The sequence below is a fragment of the Colius striatus genome, chromosome 17 (assembly GCF_028858725.1).
Source record: "Colius striatus isolate bColStr4 chromosome 17, bColStr4.1.hap1, whole genome shotgun sequence".
Taxonomy (NCBI): Eukaryota; Metazoa; Chordata; class Aves; order Coliiformes; family Coliidae; genus Colius; species Colius striatus.
Genome location: NC_084775.1, coordinates 6,320,421 through 6,341,460, shown reverse-complemented (window position 1 = coordinate 6,341,460; position 21,040 = coordinate 6,320,421). Strand labels below are relative to the sequence as shown.

The window sequence follows — 21,040 nt, the reverse complement described above, 5'->3', positions numbered from 1 at the left end:
TTTTAACTTTGCCTCAGATACACTATAGGACAGGAGGATAATCATTAGTTAACAGCAACTCCAGGAAGAGGATAAAGACACTGTAGATTCTATATTCAGGTGCTACTTGCCCTGTTAAAGTGTCCTATGAAAGATCAGTAACTAATACAAAGTACTCCATAAACTTCTAGGAAGAACTCCTGCTACAGTTATCCCCTTTACTCTCCCTCAGGCAGAAAAAAGACACGGCAGCATCCTGAAGCACAGTTATATCACCTCTAAGAGCCTCTCATTCCAGAAGCTGCTGTACATGAACAGAATTGTAACAAGCCTGATCAATATCAGCAAAAAGAGAACTCACCTGTACTCATCATTGGGATGTGCAATTTCCACAACATCTCCCAGCTTGATCTGTAGAAATACCTTAGGATTCACCACCAGTTCATCATCTACAAGACACAAAGCAATGAGAAAAACTGCAAGGAACAGGTATATACCAAACACAGACACCTGCATGCCCATATACAGTAGCCTACTCTCTATAAATACACTGGCCCAGGAAGGCACTATGTTCACCACATGACAGTGCCCCTGTCCAGCCACTTCAGTTTGGCCACTCTTGTGGGCAAAATCTTTTATTTCAAATCACTGAAACTTCACAGCAGATTTGTTCAGCAAAACAGTGTGCCTTCATTAGGCAAGCAAAACCATCTCTGGATTTTTCATACAACGAACACCAGCAGGGAAGCAGACAGGTATAGAATCCTAACTAGATTTATTAAGGGGCTGTAAGTCTAGAACGTAGGGAACAATTAAATAAATGACATTTTTCTTAGCACATTGAAACGCATCTACACAGAGTCACAAGTCATTGGCATGTCTGTCATTAGGGTGACTGGAAAAGAAGGTTAAAACAAAAGCAAGGAAACAGAAGGGGAAGGAGTAGAGACATTTTATTTTATGGGTGCAGCCTCACTCTGCTCCAACAAAAATAATTTAATTCTGCCACATCCTGCTGTTAAAGCAGAGCTTTCCAAACTCTGGCTGGTAATACTGTTTGTTGCATCAAAGCTCCATCTTTACTGTTATGCTAGAAAGATCAATAAATCAGTTAATTCATTTGAATTAAGCAAGAGAATGCTGGTCTCACTGTTATGAACCAGGGGATACTGACCACTGCCTCCAAACCCCTTCTTATGGATGACAAGCTTGTACACCTTGTTGGTTCTCATCTTGAATTCCAGTTCTTCTCAGCTGCTTTGAGCAAAAACAGTTGAAGACATCTTGCATATCTAATATAGAAATTAAAACAATTAGATATCATGTCATTACAAACCCATTTGTTATGAATGAACAAAGGATGTTGTACCACCACAAAGCCAAGAACATCACACGTGAAAGGCAGGACTTTACAAAGTTTAAAAGATCAGATTAAAAGTTTAGTAACAACTTCCTCTGCCAGCACTCCTGTCACAGTGATAGTGGCCCTCTCTACAATCACACCTTTTATATTTCAAGTACAAATTCTGAATCCTGTGTTAAATGCATCAAAATGAATACCCAGACTTATGCCTGTTGCTAACTATATCTTTTAGTTTTGTCATTCCATCCCTTTTGCATGTCTTTTTCCTCATCTTTCAAAGATGATGGAATCTACAACCAGATCACTTCACACTGCATCAACCAGGCTGCACTTGAGAGGCAACCGGGCTGCCCTCAGGGCGCGGGGGGAACCGGGCTGCTGTCGGAGTGGGCAGTGCTACTGAGGCACGGAGTGGGCAGTGCTACTGAGGCACGGGGCCAAGCAAACATTTAAAGTTTGTGGGCAGTGCTACTGAGGCACGGGGCCAAGTAAACATTTAAAGTCCAAGACACTGGTTAGCATCACTTTTAAGTGCATCAACCACTGCATTTTTTCTTCCTGCCACTCTCATTTAAAATAAAGCACATTTTACTTTTACAATTGACTCTTTTTAGAGTGCATTTACTCCAGAAATTATCAGTAGGAATAAGGTTTATTTCATAAAATTGTAGCCACGTTTTAAATGAAGAGCTCCGCTCATTATAATTGTACTCTTACACCAAATCAACATTAAAACAGAGAGGAACTGGAAAGTGTGCCTTTCAGACTGAAGTGTGAAGCTTACAGATGCGCTGCTCAGGAAGCTAACCGCCGAGCTACAGAGGCACGGCCGGAGCAAACCGTACACCCAAAGTTTCTTAAATAAATCCTACAAGACCTTCAAAAGCGACGCCGACGGAGGTTTGGAAGAAGCGGCCGGGATTCGCACGGGGCGGCCGCAGGCCCGGCAGCGCCGCTGAGCGCGACCGCGGTGCGTTACAGCCGGCGCTCACGCGTGCGGGGACCGGCCCGGCTACGGACGCGCTCGGCGCACGCTCGTAACGCGAGAGAGAAGCAAAACAGCGGCCCGAGTGTCTCCCCTCCCGTCCCACCGCCAGGAGCTGGCCGGCAGCAGCAGGGCCCAGCGGAGGCCGCATCCCGCAGGCGGGCGGCAGCGCCAGGCTCCGGCAGCCGCCGGGGAACGGCACCGCCAGCGCCGGCCCTCCTGCGGCAACCCCGGGCGCAGCTCCCCCCCGCGCCAGCGGCCGCGGAGCCGGGTGAGGGGCGAGTGCGGGGCCCTGACCTGCCGGTCCCGCGTCCCCCGCCGGAGCGGCGCCGTCCCAGCGAGCCCCCGCGGCAGCGCGCGCCCCTTCCGCATCCGGGGCCGGGCAGCGGGCGCGCCGCGTGACGCCGCTCACCGGCACCGGCGGGCGGGCGCGGGCGGGCGCGGGCGGGCGCGGGCGGCCACGCGACGGGCTCGGCCCCCTGGGCGGGGCCCTGCGGAGACATTGGGCGGGACGGGGCCGCGGCCACGGCGCGGTGCTCGGCGGGCCGCCCGGGCGAGCGGGCCCGGATGAGGAAGTGATGTGAGCGGGGAGTGGGCGGGCGGCGCGGCGCGGCGGGGCGGGCAGGAGCGGCGCCGGCGGCCGATTGCCGCGGAGGTAACGGGGCAGCGCTGCCGCCGTTGGGCCGGGCACATGGGCCGGAGTGTGTTTCTGGCGCGGGTCTGTCTCTTGTGCGCGCCGCCGGCGGTTGGGAGTGCGCGGCGGCGGCGGCCCGGCGAGGGGGGGGGTGGTTGCCAGGAGGGCCTGCCCGGACGCGGCGGGGGCTCTGCCGGGCCGAGCCCGCCCGCCTCTGGCACCGGTGGCTGCATAATTACCGAGAGCGGCGGCTTCCCCCGGTGCGCTGCCTCGGGCGGGCGCGGAGCGGCGGGGATGGGCGTAGCGGGTGTCGCCCGCGGCTGTTCGCGGTCCGGGCGGGGGCTTCTGCCTGGAAAGAAGGCGAAGGGTCCGAGGCTGAGTCTGTCCGTGCCGCTGCGGCGCTGGGAACAGAGGTGCGGTGCTGGAGCTGCCCGGGGCCGCCGGGAACGGGGTTGTTTCCGAAGGACGGTTGTCCTCGCGTGTCCGTGCGGCTGCCTTTGCCAGAGGAGCCCGCTTCTCTGCGGGCTGGCTTTGTGGTAGGAGCAGAGAGAGCAGCGCTCCAGCGATAAGCTCGTGTGAACCGAATGCTGATGCTCTCTGGAACCTGTGTATCAGTAGGACCCGTTCCTGTCTGTGCACGCATCTTCAGCAGCCATCGGGCGGTAGCGTTTGCACATCGGGGTTTTCATTGTGCCAGCGGCCCTTGTGTGGGATCAGCCGTGACTCATCTCCACGGTGACGCGCTGCTGCGCTGTCGCTGGCCGGTTCTATCTACTGGGAGACGTTTCAATGGGAACATGAGGCTTGAGAATGTCTGTTTGTCCACACTCTCTTCTTTGGTTAATAGATATTTGAACACTTCTCAATTTCTTTCTTAAAAAAATGTTGGGAAGTGTTTTTTAAGCCTGTGTGCTTGAATCCCGAGCAAAGCTTTTCCTTTTAATGCAGAGATTGCTCCTATGTATGTTGACTGAACGTTGCTTTTCTTTCTAGGGTAAACTGTGAACAGCTTAGTCCACCCATCTTTCAGCTGCCCTGATGCTCTCATCTGGGGTGGAATCTCTCCTTGAGTCTGTGTCTGCTGACCTGGAGAGGCTGTACCCAGGCCTGCCCAAGGGCTTCTGCGCCGAGCCCATGGCCGTGCCGGAGCCCAGCGCTGGGCTGGATGTAAAAGCGGATGTGTTGGCGCCTGTGCTGGCACCCAGGGACAGCCTGGCAGCAGAGCATCACAGGACTTCTAGAGCAGAAAACTTTTGCCAGAAGACAGAGGATGTGGGTGATATGCTCAGGGTGGTTTCTCGTGGCCCAACAGAATCTCTTACTGAAGAATTACTAAAGGCTGGAGACCTGGATGAGGATGGAAAAAGCAGAAACGTTAGGAAACGAGACTGTTCCAGTGATGGAAACCAGAAAGAAGCTGAAGAGGCAGCAGATACTGAGGAGTATTGTGCTGAAGGCTGTGCTTTAACTCCTGGAGAAAGTTGGTCAAAACAAGTAAGCAAATGAAAAAATTCACCCTTAAGTGGTACTTTGCATTTAAGGCTGGAGTGACCAGGCAGGGGACTGTGGCCAAGTGGTTTCTTGTCTCTTTTTTGTGTCCTTCCAAGGGAAGGTGTGGTAGGAGGCAAGTTCTGCTACAGATCAGAAAGTGTTGCATCTGAGCAGAGGTGTACTGTGATGGTTTTGGGGGGGTGAGGTAGATTTGACAACTGGATTACTCTTCTGATTCAAATTTGCACCCGTTTGCATTGTCAGTGGCTTACATTTCAGGTGCTTGCATCACAAGATTTCACTGCTGCTAAATACCTTTTTTTTGTGGATGCATCATTGTTTAACAGTGAGGTGATAGTGATTGATAGGATCAGAAAGGAATGACAAGAACTTGTGTGAGCCACTTGCAATGCCAGGCTGCCTTTCTGCAAGGACAGATACATTCTGAGGTTTCTTAGTGGCTTTCTTATCCAGACTGACCAAGCTGAGCAGATGCAGTCCCTGGAACACTCTAAATGTTGCAGAAAATCCATCAGTCTCCACTGATATTTCTGTATTGTTTCAGGAGGACCCTCACTCAAACCAGCATGATATGAAGTCTTCAAGAACCTGTTGCACTGAAACGGATGCGTCTCTGGAGAACACAGGTGGCTGTTTCAGTTGTACATCCCTGTCAACCTCCTGCTTCTCTCCTTGGTTACTTTTAATTTAAAAGTGATGATTGTGGGCTAGCTCATTTATTTTGCTTTACATTAGAAACTATTACCCTGCATAGCTAGAGAAATGTGAAACTTAATCCTCTGTTTTTTTCCCGAAGATCTTTCATGTATAAGAAATGTTTTAGTTATTTAAGTCAAATACTTTGTTCCCCCAAAGCAGGTGTCGTTAATAGCACTTGATTTACGTTTCCTTTTGAGAGCAGTGATAGCAAATAACAAAAGTATTGCTCAATGATTTTCTTATGTTTTAAAAATTAAAACTAAAACTGCAGACTAGGAAGGAAGATGACAACAACAGAACTAATCTCATTACGATCCATAATCTTCTAGATCCAAATACTTGGGTCACTTTGCATGCATCTAGTTAATTATTTTTTCTCCCTCTGTGCTTTTATAACCAAAACCTGTACATAGTTGAAAAATGCCCCCTCTGTCTTCATCCTTACTAGAAAATATGAAAAGAATCCACAGAAGTCTGAGCAAAGTTTTGAAGACGAAGATATTGTACAGTAACTGTAGAATGCAGGTCCCTGGATACCTGCTGCTCATGGGGAGTGTCTGTACTGAAAAGGATTTTAGTTGTTACCTTAGGTTCGTGGTGGGATGATTTGGCTTTTTCCTTCTAAAGGCCTGCAGTAGAATTTCTAGAAGTAGAATTCTCAGTCTTCTGGTAACCAGCACTGTACACAGTATTGTGTACCATACTGAAAAGGACTTAGTGAGCTGAATGCCTTCCAAATTCACCGTGTTCTTTTGATTTCTTTTTTTTTTTTTTCTTCTTCTGCAGAAGAAAACCAAGCAACTGTTCAGGTGACAGCTGAAACTCTGCCAAAGCTCACTGAAGAAATACAAGGTATGAAGGCTGATGGGACTAGGATGTTAAGTAGAGCAGGATACTGGAATGACAGAGTGAGTAAAGGTCATCCACCTGAGAGCAGTGGTTGCCCAGAGGTAGACACAGTCATGGCCGGAGCTGGGGTCTCTGAAACCAGTATGTTAGATTTTTTCCTGTAGCTAAACATAACGAGCCTCATAGGTTGTCATCTGTAGGAAGCTGTAGAACATTCTCTGCAGAAGGTTCTGAAGTGTTCTGTATGGTTCTGAAAAGCACCTGTGACCTGGACTTCAGAAATATGCCACTAGAAAACAATAGTACTGCAGTCCATGGAATTCTTAATGAAACTCCCCAAAAGCACCTTTCCCAAAACAATGAAACTCAGACTCAGTGTGATCATGGAACTGGGTTTGTAGAACACTGAACCTCCACATCCATACCCATAGAGCAGATGTCAGTGGTGAGAAGGGTTATCTAGTCCTAAAAACAGTCATCGGGAAGGGAGTGCTAGTGCAGCTAAATCCTACAGCTCTGTATGGGAAGAGGCTGCTGAAATCCACAGGAAAATTGCGAGAGAGAGAACATTGAAGTTCGTAGCTGGCCTGAAGCTCAAGAGGGTGTTAATTCTGAGCATTGTCATTCTTCAGTTTTTAGTTCTGTTGCTTCATCTTCTGAGGAGTTCTCAAAAGAAAGACTTAAAATGGTCCCATCAGAAGGTGCTAAGTCAAAAAAGGACCAGTGGCAACTCTCTGTCAGTGACCTATGGAAGGATGACATAAAAGACAATAGTCTCTTGATGGACGTGAGCAACTCTGCTTCCCATGAAACTGGACAGATGGACGGGTGCTTTTTTAATACCTCCAGTAAAGTTTCTCCTCCCAATAGCCACAGCTGTCTGGATCTTAGTACTAAGCTAGAAAAAGAGTCCCCTGAGGTACAACTGCTTGAAAAAGAATCTGAGAGTAACAGAGCAGCAGAAGAGTTGGCTGGCAGCTTAGTTGAAGCTACAGAAGCTAACAGTGATGGCAGTTTGTCCACTGTCAAAGAAACTAATTTGGTTTGTACACTAAACGTAACTCTACCTCCTGTTGCACAAAAATCAAGAGAACCTCCTTGTAAGGAGTGTCCTTGTACTGTTAATGAAGTTTCAAGCAGGGACAAGGCTTGGGATAATCTATATGAAAAAGAATCAATTGGTGTTTCTGGAACGACGGGGGAACAAGTCACTGAAATTGTGCTTGATAAAGACAACTTGAAGTCTTCAGTAAGTTCCAGGACTTTTGATTACCCTAATGTGACAAGCAAAATTTCCCAAAAGAGCATGAAGCCTTCAGCAGGAAATGCAGAGAGCTTGCTCACCAGTTTAGAAAACAAACGTAGTGGAACACAGAATGATAATGATCAAAGGATAAAAGACCCGTGTGCAACTGCCAGCACTTGCTGTGTTTTGTCAGGAAGTACACGTGTAGGTGATGTTCTCCTGAACACTCATTCTTTTAACATTGAGGTTGATAAGAAGATTGAAGAAAATGATAATTTGGGAGAAGCTTCAGCTGGTTATAATAGTAAAAAGGCAATCCACTTTCCAGAAGCATGCTTCCCTTTGGCACGTGGATCTCTTCCTCGTGAAGATGACGGGGCCAACAGAGGTTTAGATCAGAATGGGCTAAATGACATTTCTGCAGGAAAAAACATGTTTTGCTCAGCTTATACTGCAGCGAATTCTATTGCTATCTTGATAAGACATGAGACTTCAAATGAGAATATGGAGGTTGTGAAACAGTTTGATCTCTGCAAAATAACAGATGGCAGTGAAATTGATTGTGACAGAGATGAGGCAAAGGAAGAAATGGGCACATGTGCTCTGCAGACAGATGAATCTGATAAAATAAGAACTGTGGGTTGTGCAAAGGCTCCCGAAGGCAGTCAGAGAAATAAAATTAGTGAGCAGCTATTAGTCAAAGATTTGAACAAAAAATCCTGTGTTCATAATTTTGGATTTTGCAACTCTCCATTAGGCCCAAAGAAGAGAGACCTAGGCACATGTCAGAAGAAGGAAGTGTCATCACTCCCAGCTAATACCCCTGACTGTAGTGCGTCCATCTGTGATGTGTGTCCATCACTCAGCAACGTGAATATTCCAACACAACATGTTAGCCAAACAGAACAGACCCTTCATCCAATGGAGAATCGGTGTCTTGCATGTCAGAGTGAGTTTGATGGCCCAGTTCCAGGCAGCAAGCAACATTTAGAAGTTTTAAACCAACAACCAAACACTGACTTACAAAGTACAGCTGCTCCTGTGGAAGAAACCAAAGTATCCATTTGCTCTAGTCAAAGTGAAGAGGTGCTGTTAAAAACAGGTCATAGCCTGTCTCTGTTAGTTGATAAATATGCAAGAGAAGACAGTTTTCAAGGAACTCTAAAAGAAAATGTAGTCAATTTGGACTCTTTAAATGATGCGAGAAGTGATGGCTTCATCAGTGATCTAACTGGAGAGAAGACAATGGAACTGAAAGAACACGAGAGCAGATGTGAAAAAGAAGATAAAGGAACTCCTGAAGAAAGCATTTCTAATAGTAAATCACCTTGCTCACAGCATACTTGCTTTATCAAACAAGCAGAAGAGAAAGCAGAGCTAGTGTTTGTAGGAAATCAAATGCAGCAGTCATCGAAGATGAAATGGTTGGTGGAGGACCAGGAAAATACAGTTAGTGCCGAAGTTTCGCCCTCCTCATCAATTCCTGGGAGTCTTTCATATAAGCCAGAAAATATGAATGTGCTTTCAGACACAGAAAACAAAGAAAGCCTGAAAGTAAAATCTGTCTTAGATAGCTCTTGCCCACAGCTAAGACTTGAGCCTGGTAAAAAAACTGATGCTCAAAAGGGTATTGATCCATCCCATTTTGGAAAGTCTGACATCCAGGAATCTTTTAATGAGACTCAGGTGGATTCAGGAACACTATCAGCTCAGAACTTGGGAACCTCTCTGCCTGAGAAAGAAAAGCTGCATGTGTCATCTGAGAATAAGCAAATACATAATCCTGATTCATCTTCACACAAGGATTTTAGCGAAGATTGTTCGGTGACAAAACCTGTTTCTGTAACAATGTCTGTTAAAAGCAAAGCAAGCAATACTGAGATTCCATCTTCAGAGAACAAAACAACTACCAGCTTTCTGAGTGGTGCAAAAAGCTCAGGAGTTTGTGCACACAACAAAGAAAGTCTAGGAGATGAGTGGCATAGCATGCTAACTGTAAAAGACAGGTGTGTGTCTTCACCAAAAAGTTCTCACTGCAGAGAGAAACTTAAGAACATGTGTGTAGAAGAGAAGATGGGAACAGAAGTAGCCCCTAGAAAAAAGTTGCCCATAGATTCTATTCTTGATGGAGAAGATTGTCTGTGGGCTTTGTTAGAAGATTCAAAAGAGTCTGGTAGCAAAATCGTCCCTCTCAGTACTGAGAATTATGGAAAGGTTTTGGAAGAAATGCCGGGATCTAACCTAAATCTTTCAAAAGAAAGAAAAAATCATACAAAGCTCCCAGACTTGGCAGGTACCAGTCTGCTCTCAGAAGCTGTGTGTGATTGTCAAGCGGAGGATGCGTCTGATGCAGAAGCTTCACCAGAATTGCAGTGTCGTAGAACACAGACGAGTTCACTGTCAGACAGCTGCAAAGAAGCACCCCCAGCCTGTGTGGTTTGCAATGAAGTATGTGTGCCTTATAGATTAAATGCACAGAGCAAAGAGAATGTAAAGGAGATGACAAAAGGGCAGGACGCTATACCAGCTCATTCAGGATACAAGAAGAAAAAGGCTTCAGGTTCAGAGAGACCTGGTCACATAGATAAGTGTCAGGTGCTAAGAAAAAGAAGGAAGTATAACAAGATGGAAGTACACCTGTCAGACATGGCACAACAAGAACAGACATCAGAATATCAAGACAAAGCAAAAATCACACTGCAAGCAAGTATGTTGCACAGTTCTGAGCTGTTACGGAGCTCCTTGAGTGAGTTGGTGACATTAAGAAATACAAAGTTTGAAGGCCCTGCAGAGGAGATTTTTGCTGTCAGAAGCAGTGAAAATAAACTATGTAGCACTTTACAAGAAGTCAAAAGGCCAAAGATTACCACAGATATTAGTAGTTCACAGTTTTTGAAGACTCAGGATTCAGAAATGGAAAACCTGAACCTTAATTTAGGGTATGATGGAGTCCCTGGTGCCTTTGGAACTACCAATAAACTAAGAGGACCTCTTCCATTAAAAATACAGCCTGGAAGGACATGCAAAAAAGTTTCCACATATTATCAGCTAAAACCCATAAGAAAGAGCAAGAAAATGAAAAGTTCACCTTTTGAGAGTACCCTGGAGCTATTCCCTAGGCAGGAAAGCACACTTCCTGAATCTCTGCACTTTCCATGCAAGCCACCGACAATGGAAACGGACCCAGCCACGAGCTCTGTGCACGTGCCAAGGCAGAGGGCCAAGAGGTGCAGTTTGTTGAACAGCTTGAAATTTAGAAAATGTACCAAAGAACCAGCATTGTTGAGCAAGCTGTCTGCAATGGCTAGCAAGCTTCTGGCACCTGCTGAAAGCACCTATAACTTAGACCCTCTGCCACGTTCTTCTGAAATGCTTCCAGTGGGTGAGAGGTACAGCCAACGTATTTCTAAAAATCTCCTGGAAGCCTTTTCTTGCATTAACAGGAACTTACACTCATGCTGGGCTGACAGTTGGTGCACCAAGATGTTCAGCTTTCAGCCTTTGGCACTTTATCCTGTAGAATCTACCAAAATACTTTTTTCAGACTTGAGCCACAAACCTTCAGCCCCTTTCCTGGATACCTCTGTTTTCCCTATTTCTTTTCACATAAATTTGGACTCCAGACCTGTGACAGTCCTCACAGGAATTTCATCCCAGCACTCTGCACATCACAGGCCAGTTTTGGGAGAAATGGCAGCACCGTCTTCAGAGTGGACTTTCTCCTTTCTCCTGTCTCAGAGCTGTTCAGATACAACAGCTTTGAAGGAAGATTCCAGTCTAAACAATGAGCTACATTCCCCTTTCTCTGTAAAAACCCAAAGGGCTGTTGCCCTTCATCCTGACTGTGGAAGAAATGCTGTAGCTGAAAGAAGAAGAGGTAGCTCCATGCTTGGCCTTCACACGGTGTTAGCACTCTCTTCCCCTGGATGTTACAGGATTTGGACAAGAAGAAGAAACTTAACCAGTCGTATCCCTACCATCCAGAGACTATTTATATCACAGTTCACACAGGGTTTGAAAGGGACAAGGCATCCAACCTGTGTGTCAGATGACCTCGTCTCTTCATTGCCATACTCACTGGGCAGGGCACTCTCCATATGGAGTCAGCACGGCCCTTCTGCCCGTCCCTCCGAAATCACTCCTCTCCATCCCAATCACTGCAAGTGGCAGCCAAGTGTGGGCATCGAGAACAGGTAAAACCCATCAATTTATTTCTGAGGTTAACTTTGTGTAGGATATGTACTAGTTTCTTTTTGAGAGGGAGAGGATAAGTGCAGCTTGCAGTGGAGGGTTAGTTTCCTCGGTTCCAAATCTACACATTCTGCTTCAAAAATGGCTCAACGTGGAAGATTCTTCCCCATGGAACAGTCTGTTAGCCAAATTTAAATATATTTGCCTTCATTTCTTTAATACTGTCCTGTTTTGGCAGAATGGCTAACTCTATTTTCTTCTCCCCTTCAAAATACACACACCATACATCAGCATATATAATGCAGAAAGGTGAGCTACTTCATTAGGTCTATTGAGAGTGACTGCACGGCAACTGGATTTCTGAGGTAGGAAAGTTTTTTTCAGAGGCCTGAGCCACAAGTGCCACTTGGAACCACTGAAAAATGCTCAATATCAGATTAGGATGAATCCTAAAGGGTGAGGGGGTGGCATTCAGTGAGAGATTTAATTGTATTCCATGACCGTTCTATTCTAATTGAAATCTCTTTATGTATGCTACAGCTTTTGATAGTATAAGCAAGTGTAGCTCCAGTTCAGGTTGGCAATGAATTTTTGTGTGTACATGTCATTGTTGTTATGAGTGGGAAGAGGACTGAAATGTGCTCTGCATATTTAACTTTGCTATTGGCATTCTACTAAGAAACAGAATAAGTTCTTAGCTCAGTTACAGAACTGTTGCATACTTTTGAGCAAAGACTTTGCCCTTTATGCTGCAGTGACGTAGGGCAGTTCAGTCCTTGATTTTACAGTTTTGAGATTCCTGGACAGAATATAGGCTCATGAGTGCTGGAGAAAAATCCATTTGATTAAGTCCTTTGTTTAATGTGGCAGTCTCTAGAGAACTGTTGAGTCTGGCTTATTTTATGTCATAGCTTGACATATGTATAGCGAAAAATCTTGCCAGATCACTAATGCTGCATTTGGCTTTGTGTAAATGCTTTGCATGTTTTTAAAAAAACATACCTAAAAGTTGATCACTTATTAGTACAAATTCTGATGTCTACCAAAGATGGGAGTGAGCTTATGAAAGCACTGATCCATTCTGGGAGCTGTCTGCACTAAAAGAATGGAGTTGAATAATGGTATAGAGGCAACTTGGCAGTGCATTCTGTTGGACCTGCACTCGTTTTCATTCCAAATGAGTCAATGTATCAGGCTGAATTTTCTAGTGTACAGATGAGTACTTTGGAAATAATCACGTGACAAATCCACAGTTTGAGAACTAAACTTGAAAATAAGATATTGTTGCCATTCTTCAAAAACAAAATAAACACCTTTGGAAGCTTCCTTCTGTGCATGAGGTGGATTTGTTATTTTGTATTGTTGAGGCATGTGAACCTTGGACAGGGAGATCAGAGCCAACTTACTCCCATACTTAATCTATAGACTTCCAGGCAGTGTGTTACAGCATAGCTAGTTAGCTGAAGTGGAAGAAGGTTTAATTCCTTGACATAAAAGGGAATTTGAAAACCAAATGTTTTGCTAGGAATCATCATTATCCCAATGGAGGAGAAGCCATATCAAACCTTATCACTTCAAGTGAAAAATAGCCCAAAGTTAAAATAGTCTAAAATTCAGTTTGTTTCTTTCTCTAAAATACCGTATGAATATGTGTATGAGGAGCCTTAATTCTTTAAAGTGGTAGCATGCAGTGAGTTCAAAAGAATGTCTGCAGAAGTGCAGCAAATAAAGTCTATTCCTAAAACATTGAAGCAAAAACTAAAGGTTTGTCTATAAGGCAACACAGGAAACAAAACCTAACATTTTAAATATTTAACAGCATTTTGGATTCTGTTTTGCTGAAAATTGACAGCCTGTGCTCATCAACTAAGACAACTTTTTTAAAAGGTGTTAACAGGAGCACTGATAAAAGGATAATTCAGTGAATCTCTCTTAAATTTGTGTGTACTCAAAAGATCTCCTATTAAATGTTTTGTATACAAATACAGGAATAAGAGAAGTATGTTTGGTACAGTATAAAAGCATTTTCAGCTTCTAGTGTGACAAACATCTTGGCCATTTCTTATTAAGACAGTTCAAAATCAGAAAAATTAAAAGTGCCTCCAAGTTCTTCACAGGCCATTTTCTTCTAGAAGTGATTTGTTGTCTTTATTTCATTCATAGTTTTAAATAACTGGGAGAACAAGGAACTAGAGTCATTTCCTGCCTAAAGAATCATCTGCTGTCACTTCTCCTGAGAGTAATAAAGCCTTCTTTTAAGTGAAATGTTTTTTTCTAATTAATGTTTAATTGGATTAAAAATTTGTAAAGTGGGTTTTTTCCTCCCCATTAGTAAATATTATTACATAAAACTGTAAGGCTCTGCCTGTGGCACTGAGGACAGTGACACTCTCTTGATAACAAGTTCAGTAGTGTTGGGATAGGGAGTGCAGCAGTGAGAGAAACAAATGTTGTAATTCCGATAATTAAAAGACAAATGCAAGAAATGGATCATTCTGATCTCCTTATATTTGGACTTACCTGGCTGCCAGTGTGGTTGGTTCTCATTTATTTTGTAGCATTCCAGCCTGGCTGTAACTTCTTTGCTTTAGGACAGTGAAGTACGTTTAGCTGTGTGGGAGAACAGCAAGTACAAGATTTGCTGTTTAATGTAACAAAAGCTGTCTCAACTGGGTTGTTTTGTTTTGTTTTTTAGTGCTGTTAATAGTGTGGACACAGAAATAAAGCTTAATATTAAAGAACTTAGAGCTGCTGTGCTGACTTCTATGCCATTAAATTATGATCATTACCAACCCTTATGGAAATGCCTTTGGATATTCCAGTCAATTAAGAACATTCAAGTAAGATTGTGGGAGTTGGAGAGGAGAGAGTTAGTTGTATGGAAATCCCTTCTTTTACTTGATACTGTTGCCACTGTGCACTTTTTTAGTTCGTGGCCAAATCCTTCAAGGGCTTTGGTTACTTTAAAGCTTGGGGATTTGAATGAGGAATACAGACTTGCACAGAAATAATGACAACTTTTGGACTAATACTGTCTCCTTATCTTTCTGTACTTTTATTTCCTTTTCTCATCACTACCATTTTTAAGTGAAAGCAGGACTATTTCCCAAACAAGCTATCAGGAAATTTAGTGGACTAAATGGCAGATGTGGCTTGCTCTTCATCATTCAGTCCTTCATTCTCATTCCTGGTATTAGCATTTTTTGTCTTACAGTCCAGTTTATACCAATAATTTTTCCCTCATCTTTTTTATAGTATATACCTAATTTCTGTCTGTCTTTTGGTTTGTTTCTTTGATTTGTTTTTTTTGTTGTTGTTTTTTCTTCATTCTTTTTGTACCAGCTGTGCCATGTTACCGCACTTACCTGTACACAGTGTGGAAGCACTACAGACTGCAGGTCACAAGATATGGTGAGTCTCTGGGACTTTGATATTTGTTCTGAGTAGTGGGGCCATAAGCATTCACAGGAAAGACATTGCCTGTGTCATTTTGGCTTTCAGCTTTTGACAGTTCACTCAGGAACAGCTTTCTGTCCTGAACTGGCTGGATCATGTAACGGAGAAGTGTGGAGGGGCATTAGTGCAAACACCGTGTAGATTATTGCACAGAACAACTCTGTTACTTTCAACCATCCTATGCCACTTCTAGAGTTTCACATATTCATTTCATAAGAAGTTTGTTTCCTTACTTGGATATATGTTCTTTCTGTCTGAACGACTGGATGTTAGGAGCTGAAACTTCCTTCTATTCTTTTTCAGTGTTGGGATGGCAGACATAAAAGCTATCCTTTTAACTGATCTGTAAACAAAAAGTACTAAATTAACAGTTTTGTTAAACAAATTTGCTGGCATAAAACAAGGAGTAATCATTTTGTATGAGTATTTACTAAACAGAGCTGTAAACTGACTTCAGAAGGAAGAGGGTGGGTTTAAAATCACTGTTCAAATACACTGGCAGTTTAGTTTGTTTCAGTATCAGTGCAGGATGCAGCAGGTTTTGCCTCTCTCTGCAGAAGAGAAAGTGTTCACGTGGGCAACTTCTGTGAACTGCATTGCTTTTTGTGCCCCTTATTCCATTTAAGAACATCACCTGAGAGCATGGAATGCTGTTACAGCATCAATGGATATTAATCTACATATGTTCCCTTCTGTCTCTGTTACAGTCTGGAAACTTCATTCCCTCTTCCATTACCAAAGTCTTGCTCACTTCCAGAATCATTGCCATCTCCCCCCAGGCTTTCCGCATCTGAGCTCCAGGTCCATGCCCTTGATGAAGCTGATGCTTCTGTTCCAGCTTGTTTTACATCCCAAGATGACACAGAACTGAAAAAAGTGAGTTTGTTTTGGATTATAGATATCTCAGACATTTGGTTCCCCAGAGCCTGAAGCTGCTACAGGTGAATATTATCTAGTAACTGCTGAGGTGAGAAAACAGGCTGCTAGGCCTAGTTTGTGCCACTTCTTTTACTCCACCAGAAAGAAGGTGGCAAAACAAAGAGGAATGTTTATTCTACAGATAATGTATACTCAATGTGAAAGGGAGTTCTGTTGACTGTGACTGTTATTTCCTTAATTTAAACTTTTTTTCTTTTTTCTTTCATAAGACTGAGCCAGAACAGAGGCCAAAGAAAGTCTCACAGATCCGAATCAGGAAAACCGTTCCTAAGCCAGACCCCAACCTTACTCCGATGGGACTACCCAAACCGAAACGGTGAGCAGGCCCTTTCAGAGGGACTCCCACTGCCTCTGTTGCTGACCTTCCCTGCTTAGTGACAGAATCATTTCAAAGTGATTCTCAAAGTGTTTCCCTTGCCACCACCATTTTGTACACTCCCAGCTGGGTGATAGCTGAGGTTTGCTTCCTTGGTAAGAAAAGACTGACGCAGCTCTGTCAGCTCTATGGGAAGACATTGGTCTTGGAACATAGATTTTTTTTCAAGTGAGGAAGGATAAATAAAGGACTGTGGGATGTGAACCCCTGACTCAGTTTTGGGCAACATGTGACAAATTAAGCTGCAATGGATGATTTTTCTGAAGGAGAAAGAAGTTCATATTGATGAACATATATTGAAAATAAGTGATTTGGTGGTGGTACATGGTCTTAGAGAAACATTAGTTCAGTGTAAATGTGGGTCATCACAGTGCCAGGTATTGATAAAGCTTTTCCAGTCAGCCATCTGGTATTTTGTTCACTTCTGTCTTAAACAGAAGTGTCAGCTTTGACAAGGGAAAACATTTCTTCAGAGATTAGCTTGTTAATTAAGGGTCAATAACTAACTTTAAAAATCAATCTCAAGAGATGAATCTGTTGAACTGTAAGTCTTTTTTTAGCTTCCACAAAAAAGTGACCTGTGAAAGGATTTTCCTTTCTTCTTTGAAGTAGCATTATTTCAAAACATGGTATAGAATGCTAGAAGGAGCACTGACATCTGCAGAAATGGCAAGTCATGACCCAGACCTTATAAAAATGCCGTATGAAGTTAGGTACTCAACAGCCTCATTTTTCATTCCTCCCTATCCCCATTTAAAGCATAATTAGTTAGCATGTAGGCATAGAACACACACCATACTCATTTATCATAAATCTGCTTGTTGTGGAGAGAAGTAGGTTTGAAATTCTTCTTTCTTGATCAATTTGTTCATTATTTTCAGGCTTAAGAAGAAAGAATTTAGTTTAGAAGAAATTTACACAAACAAGAACTATAAGTCCCCTCCTCCAGCCAGGTTGGTTCTGCTTCCTAATAACTTAAAAGTAAGATAAATGTAAATTACTTAGGCAGAGAGAGGGAAGATTAAAGGTGTCTGTAAGCTAAGAGGGAGGTAAGTTTTTTAAATTGTTCTAGTTTAAAGTTGTAGAGAAAGTTAATTCAAAGCCGTATCTTTTAGTGTTGGGATGGAAAGCAGTGAAATAGAATACAGACAAAGAATTTGCAGCTGTTCAAGTATGGACTCTTATATATGGATTTGTTTATTTCTTTCACCTATTCATTCATTCCAGCCTCCATCCAAGTACAATACTACTTCAAAATTCAAAGGCAACTGTTCTTTAAAACACTGCAGCACGATTATCAAGACTGCTCCATGGTTTAATGTTCAAATCTATTTATTTATAGAATTGAGATTCTGTAATGGTGCTTTTGAACTGAAATATGGATAGAAAGAGATTCAACCCAAATGTCTTATGCATCAATAACAAATTGTTTAGCTAGCAGTGCACTTGAAGGAGGTGTGAGCCATGGATTTTACGTTACAAGAGATAGAGATTGTGAAATTGCACAAGTGTGTTTACTTGGGTTAGGAAACCCACCAGTCTCCTGTCCTTGTAAGGTGGTTAACTATTCCCTGAGTATTCATGGCTTCTATCCTTCACTTTTACCAGGAGCTTGGAAACAATCTTTGAAGAGCCCAAGGAGAAGAATGGACGCCTGATCTCTGTCAGCCAGCAGAAGAGAAAGCGGATTCTGGAGTTTCAGGACTTCACTCTTCCCCGGAAAAGGAAGACACGAGGCAAAATCAAAGCAGTGGGGAGTTTCACCCGAGCGAAAAAAGCTGCACTAGAGAGTGCAGAGTTGGATGCTCTTCTGAGTCAGAAGCTAATGGACCTTGAAGCCTTTTTTGCAAAGGAGCCTGAGCAGGAACAGGCCTCTGGCATCTGAGGGAGCCATTTAGCTGAAAACAGTCAAATCAGCTCCTTTAGTGTTTCAGTCCTGTTGGGAGAAACCTACTGACTTCATCCGTTACTCTGCCACTCAGTTCTAGGATCTGCTGATCAGTTGTTGTCTGTGGCCCTCTTCAAGGTGCTATTTTTATTTTTTTAATGCTAAAGGGTTCTTTTAGGTCCCTGTTTGAGAGTTACACGGATATGTACAATTTACCATTCCTCTGGAAATTACTGCTAATGTTTAATTATGTTAAACACCTGTTGGCGTTAGGGTAGGAGAGTAAAGGAGGAAGCTGTGCACCTTCAGTGACGCTAGAACTCTGTACTCCAGGTCATTTGCACATTTGAGTCTGCTGTTGTTACTGTAATGGCTATTTTGAACAACCTGACAGAAGAGATAGAGTGTTTGATGAAGATGAACTCTAACAAACACATTCTTGATATACCACTAACTTTTTGATAATTAAAAGAAGCTGTCTGGGTTTGCTTTCAATTGTCTCTTCCTCTGTTTATTTAAAAGGTTTATTGTGAGTTTCCATGCCCTTCTTGGCTTCAGGCAGCAGAAGCCCCACATAAATAGACTTTAAATAACTTGCACTTTGTATATGTTTCTTTATTTGCTGCATGAGGACACCTTTTATTGTGACAGAACTAAAAAAAAAGGTAATATGTTATGAAAAAGTGGTGCCCAGTACTAATTTTTGGCAAATAGCAGAGATTTTACCTTCTTGGCTGCTGCCAACCTCTCTTCCAGAGGAAAAGGTAATTTGCCCACAAGGGTGTGAAGCTGCAGGATACATAAGCAGAAGTTTTTATTTAACTGAGCTGAGCTGCTGCATGCAGGGAAAACCAGCAGAATCATTGAAACTCATTTTTAAGTGATTTTAATTCCATTTAAAATATCACCTGGATTTTAATGCCAGCAAGAAAATATTTTTTTCCCACGTTGCGGAGTTTTTTACCATTTTAGATTTGCAATTAATGTAACTCATAATTAGATAAGCTCTGTACAGCACTGTTGTACATAATAGCTAGTGGTGTACAAAGAGCCTCCTGGCATGTGGACTTTTTTTTTTTTCCATTATGTCAGGCCATCTGTAATTATCTGATGCAGCACTGGGCAATTTCTCAACTGTACCTTTTGAGGGAAGAGAGCTGTCTTCTGGGATAATTTCTGTGAATCTTACTTGAAGCAGAATTCAAAATGAATGCTAGCTGCAGTTCAGGTAACTTCTGTCCTTTAGTGCCTATAGAAGTTATTCAGGCAAAGCTATCATTGCTGGAATGCTCAAATTTGAGTAGCCTGTTCTTTCTTTCACTCGTCACTTGAAACTTGCACTTTCTTATTTACCTACCCGTGTAACAGAGTTTCTATTTCCCTTCAAAATGAGCAAATATCTAGTAGATGGGTATTTTTGATAAAGTCTCAATAAATGCAGGACTGAAGATACCATTCATATCTTCTGTTGCTCTGCCACTTCTGTTACTGACCAAATAAAAAATGATCAATCTGTTGAATGCCAGAGCTTTGGAAATAGAGAAATGGAAGAGGATTATTACACTCTGTGTGCCCAAGTCTCAAAAGAAATGTAACCTGGGCTTTGTTTACTCCCAGCTTATGTGCCAGGATTCCTAGAAGTTTAAATTCTTGTTTTGGAGGCAAATCTTTAATCAGGAAGACTGAAGAAAACTGAGGAGTGCATACTTAAAGTAGTGGTGTTTGGGTTTTAAGGGTTAAATAACAAGGCAGGCAAACTTTGAACCAACTATTGCAGCAGGAAAGGTCTGGTTAACCTATTTGCTCTGCTGTAGAACTCTTTAATTGATCCTCTTTATTTTTATAAAAAGAAATCCCCCAAAAAATGAAGATCTACTGCCTTTTAAGAAATGTTTGAAACTTTCCCTACACTGTTTTAATGGCCCAATTATTGACTGGTTGGAAGCTGTAGCACAATGAGATCTATATTTTTCTGGTTGTATGCTGTAGAATGGGAATGTTACACAGCATCCATTCACCTCCTGTTAATGTGGGGGGCTTCTAGTGCTGTGACACAATTGAGCTGTAACCATACTGGGGCTTTTAAGGAAACAAGAATATTGATGGTGAGGGAGGAAACTTGGATCCAGGCAAAGTTCAGACCTCTAATGTGTTGTGGTTTATCTTTGGGTTGTGGGATTTTGTTATTTGTTCAGTTTGGGTTTGGTTTTTTGTCTCTGCTTCCTTGCTCTGGCTTATTTCTGAATGCTTTGAAATAACATTTCCTACCTTTCTTTTTAACAGCTAGAGCAGACAGAGCAGAGAAAAAAACCCACATATTTCTCATTAGTTTACAATAATTGGAGGAGTTACAAAACGATGCTGCAGTTGCTTAGCTTGTCCCAGACCTTAGTTTGTGGAGACCAAAATAAATGGCGTTATTCTGTTCTGGTTTAGTATTTGTATAATGATTGAGAAGTAAGCTAATGGAGACAAAGCATCTCTGCCCTTTCAGCATACATTTGTGAGTCAGGCTTGTGCACTTTCTTTCCCACCTCTGTTCTTGTTTACAGCGCTGGTGGAGCAGCCTCATTCCTTGTGGCTGCTGCTTGTGCACTGGGAGTGATGACAGTGCAAAAGCTCGGTATCTGCTCCTCTGAGCTGCTTCTGTCCCAGGTCATTGAAAGAAAACAATATAGAGGATGGAGTTTTGGGTTCCTGGATCCGTCCCGTACTGAAGGATATGTACACCTGCCTTTTCACAAAGTGAACCTGCTCCAGTGAGGATTTTGGTTTTATATCATCATGGAAAGACATTGTACATCCTGCTCACAGAATGGTAACCTGAGCAGCTTGAGAAGAATTGCAGAGCTTTTGCCATGTACTATCTCTGAGCAGTAAGTTTTTGCAGAGCCAGGCAGTTCTTGGCTAAATTTGCCGATTC

The 21,040-nt window shown here is 43.0% G+C and overlaps 2 protein-coding genes across 18 annotated transcripts in view; one reads left to right on the top strand and one right to left on the bottom strand.

Moving 5' to 3' along the window:
* Positions 1-2,716, bottom strand: part of DEPDC5 (DEP domain containing 5, GATOR1 subcomplex subunit) — a 42,799-nt gene extending 40,083 nt beyond the window's left edge. For all 12 annotated transcript variants that reach the window (XM_062009569.1, XM_062009574.1, XM_062009575.1 and 9 more), the window contains exons 1-3: positions 2,625-2,716; positions 1,154-1,271; positions 341-428 (exon numbers count right to left, since the gene is read on the bottom strand). In XM_062009569.1, coding sequence (XP_061865553.1) covers positions 341-428; positions 1,154-1,211 — 146 coding nt within the window. In that variant the 5' untranslated portion in view covers positions 1,212-1,271; positions 2,625-2,716. The remainder of the gene's footprint in view (positions 1-340; positions 429-1,153; positions 1,272-2,624) is intronic.
* Positions 2,717-2,920: 204 nt separating this feature from the next.
* Positions 2,921-18,612, top strand: PRR14L (proline rich 14 like). Of its 6 annotated transcripts, none has more exons than XM_062009589.1 (10): positions 2,921-2,982; positions 3,955-4,455; positions 5,018-5,099; positions 5,959-6,024; positions 8,025-11,460; positions 14,801-14,869; positions 15,622-15,790; positions 16,063-16,169; positions 17,111-17,182; positions 17,838-18,612. In XM_062009589.1, exons 2-10 carry the CDS (start codon positions 4,000-4,002, stop codon positions 18,112-18,114), a joined length of 4,734 nt encoding a protein of 1,577 aa, XP_061865573.1. In that variant the 5' UTR covers positions 2,921-2,982; positions 3,955-3,999; the 3' UTR covers positions 18,115-18,612. The 6 variants fall into 6 exon arrangements, with proteins under 6 accessions (XP_061865573.1, XP_061865572.1, XP_061865566.1 ...); XM_062009588.1 differs by having other exon boundaries at positions 6,654-11,460; positions 15,694-15,790; XM_062009582.1 differs by having other exon boundaries at positions 6,654-11,460.
* Positions 18,613-21,040: the final 2,428 nt, after the last annotated feature.

Bases quoted from the DNA above. Each gene is read 5' to 3' on its own strand.
- PRR14L (XM_062009582.1), top strand. From the start codon at position 4,000: ATGCTCTCATCTGGGGTGGAATCTCTCCTTGAGTCTGTGTCTGCTGAC. The intron at 4,456-5,017 runs GTAAGCAAATGA...GTATTGTTTCAG, and splicing joins GAGAAAGTTGGTCAAAACAA to GAGGACCCTCACTCAAACCA. The intron at 11,461-14,800 runs GTAAAACCCATC...TTTTTGTACCAG, and splicing joins AGTGTGGGCATCGAGAACAG to CTGTGCCATGTTACCGCACT.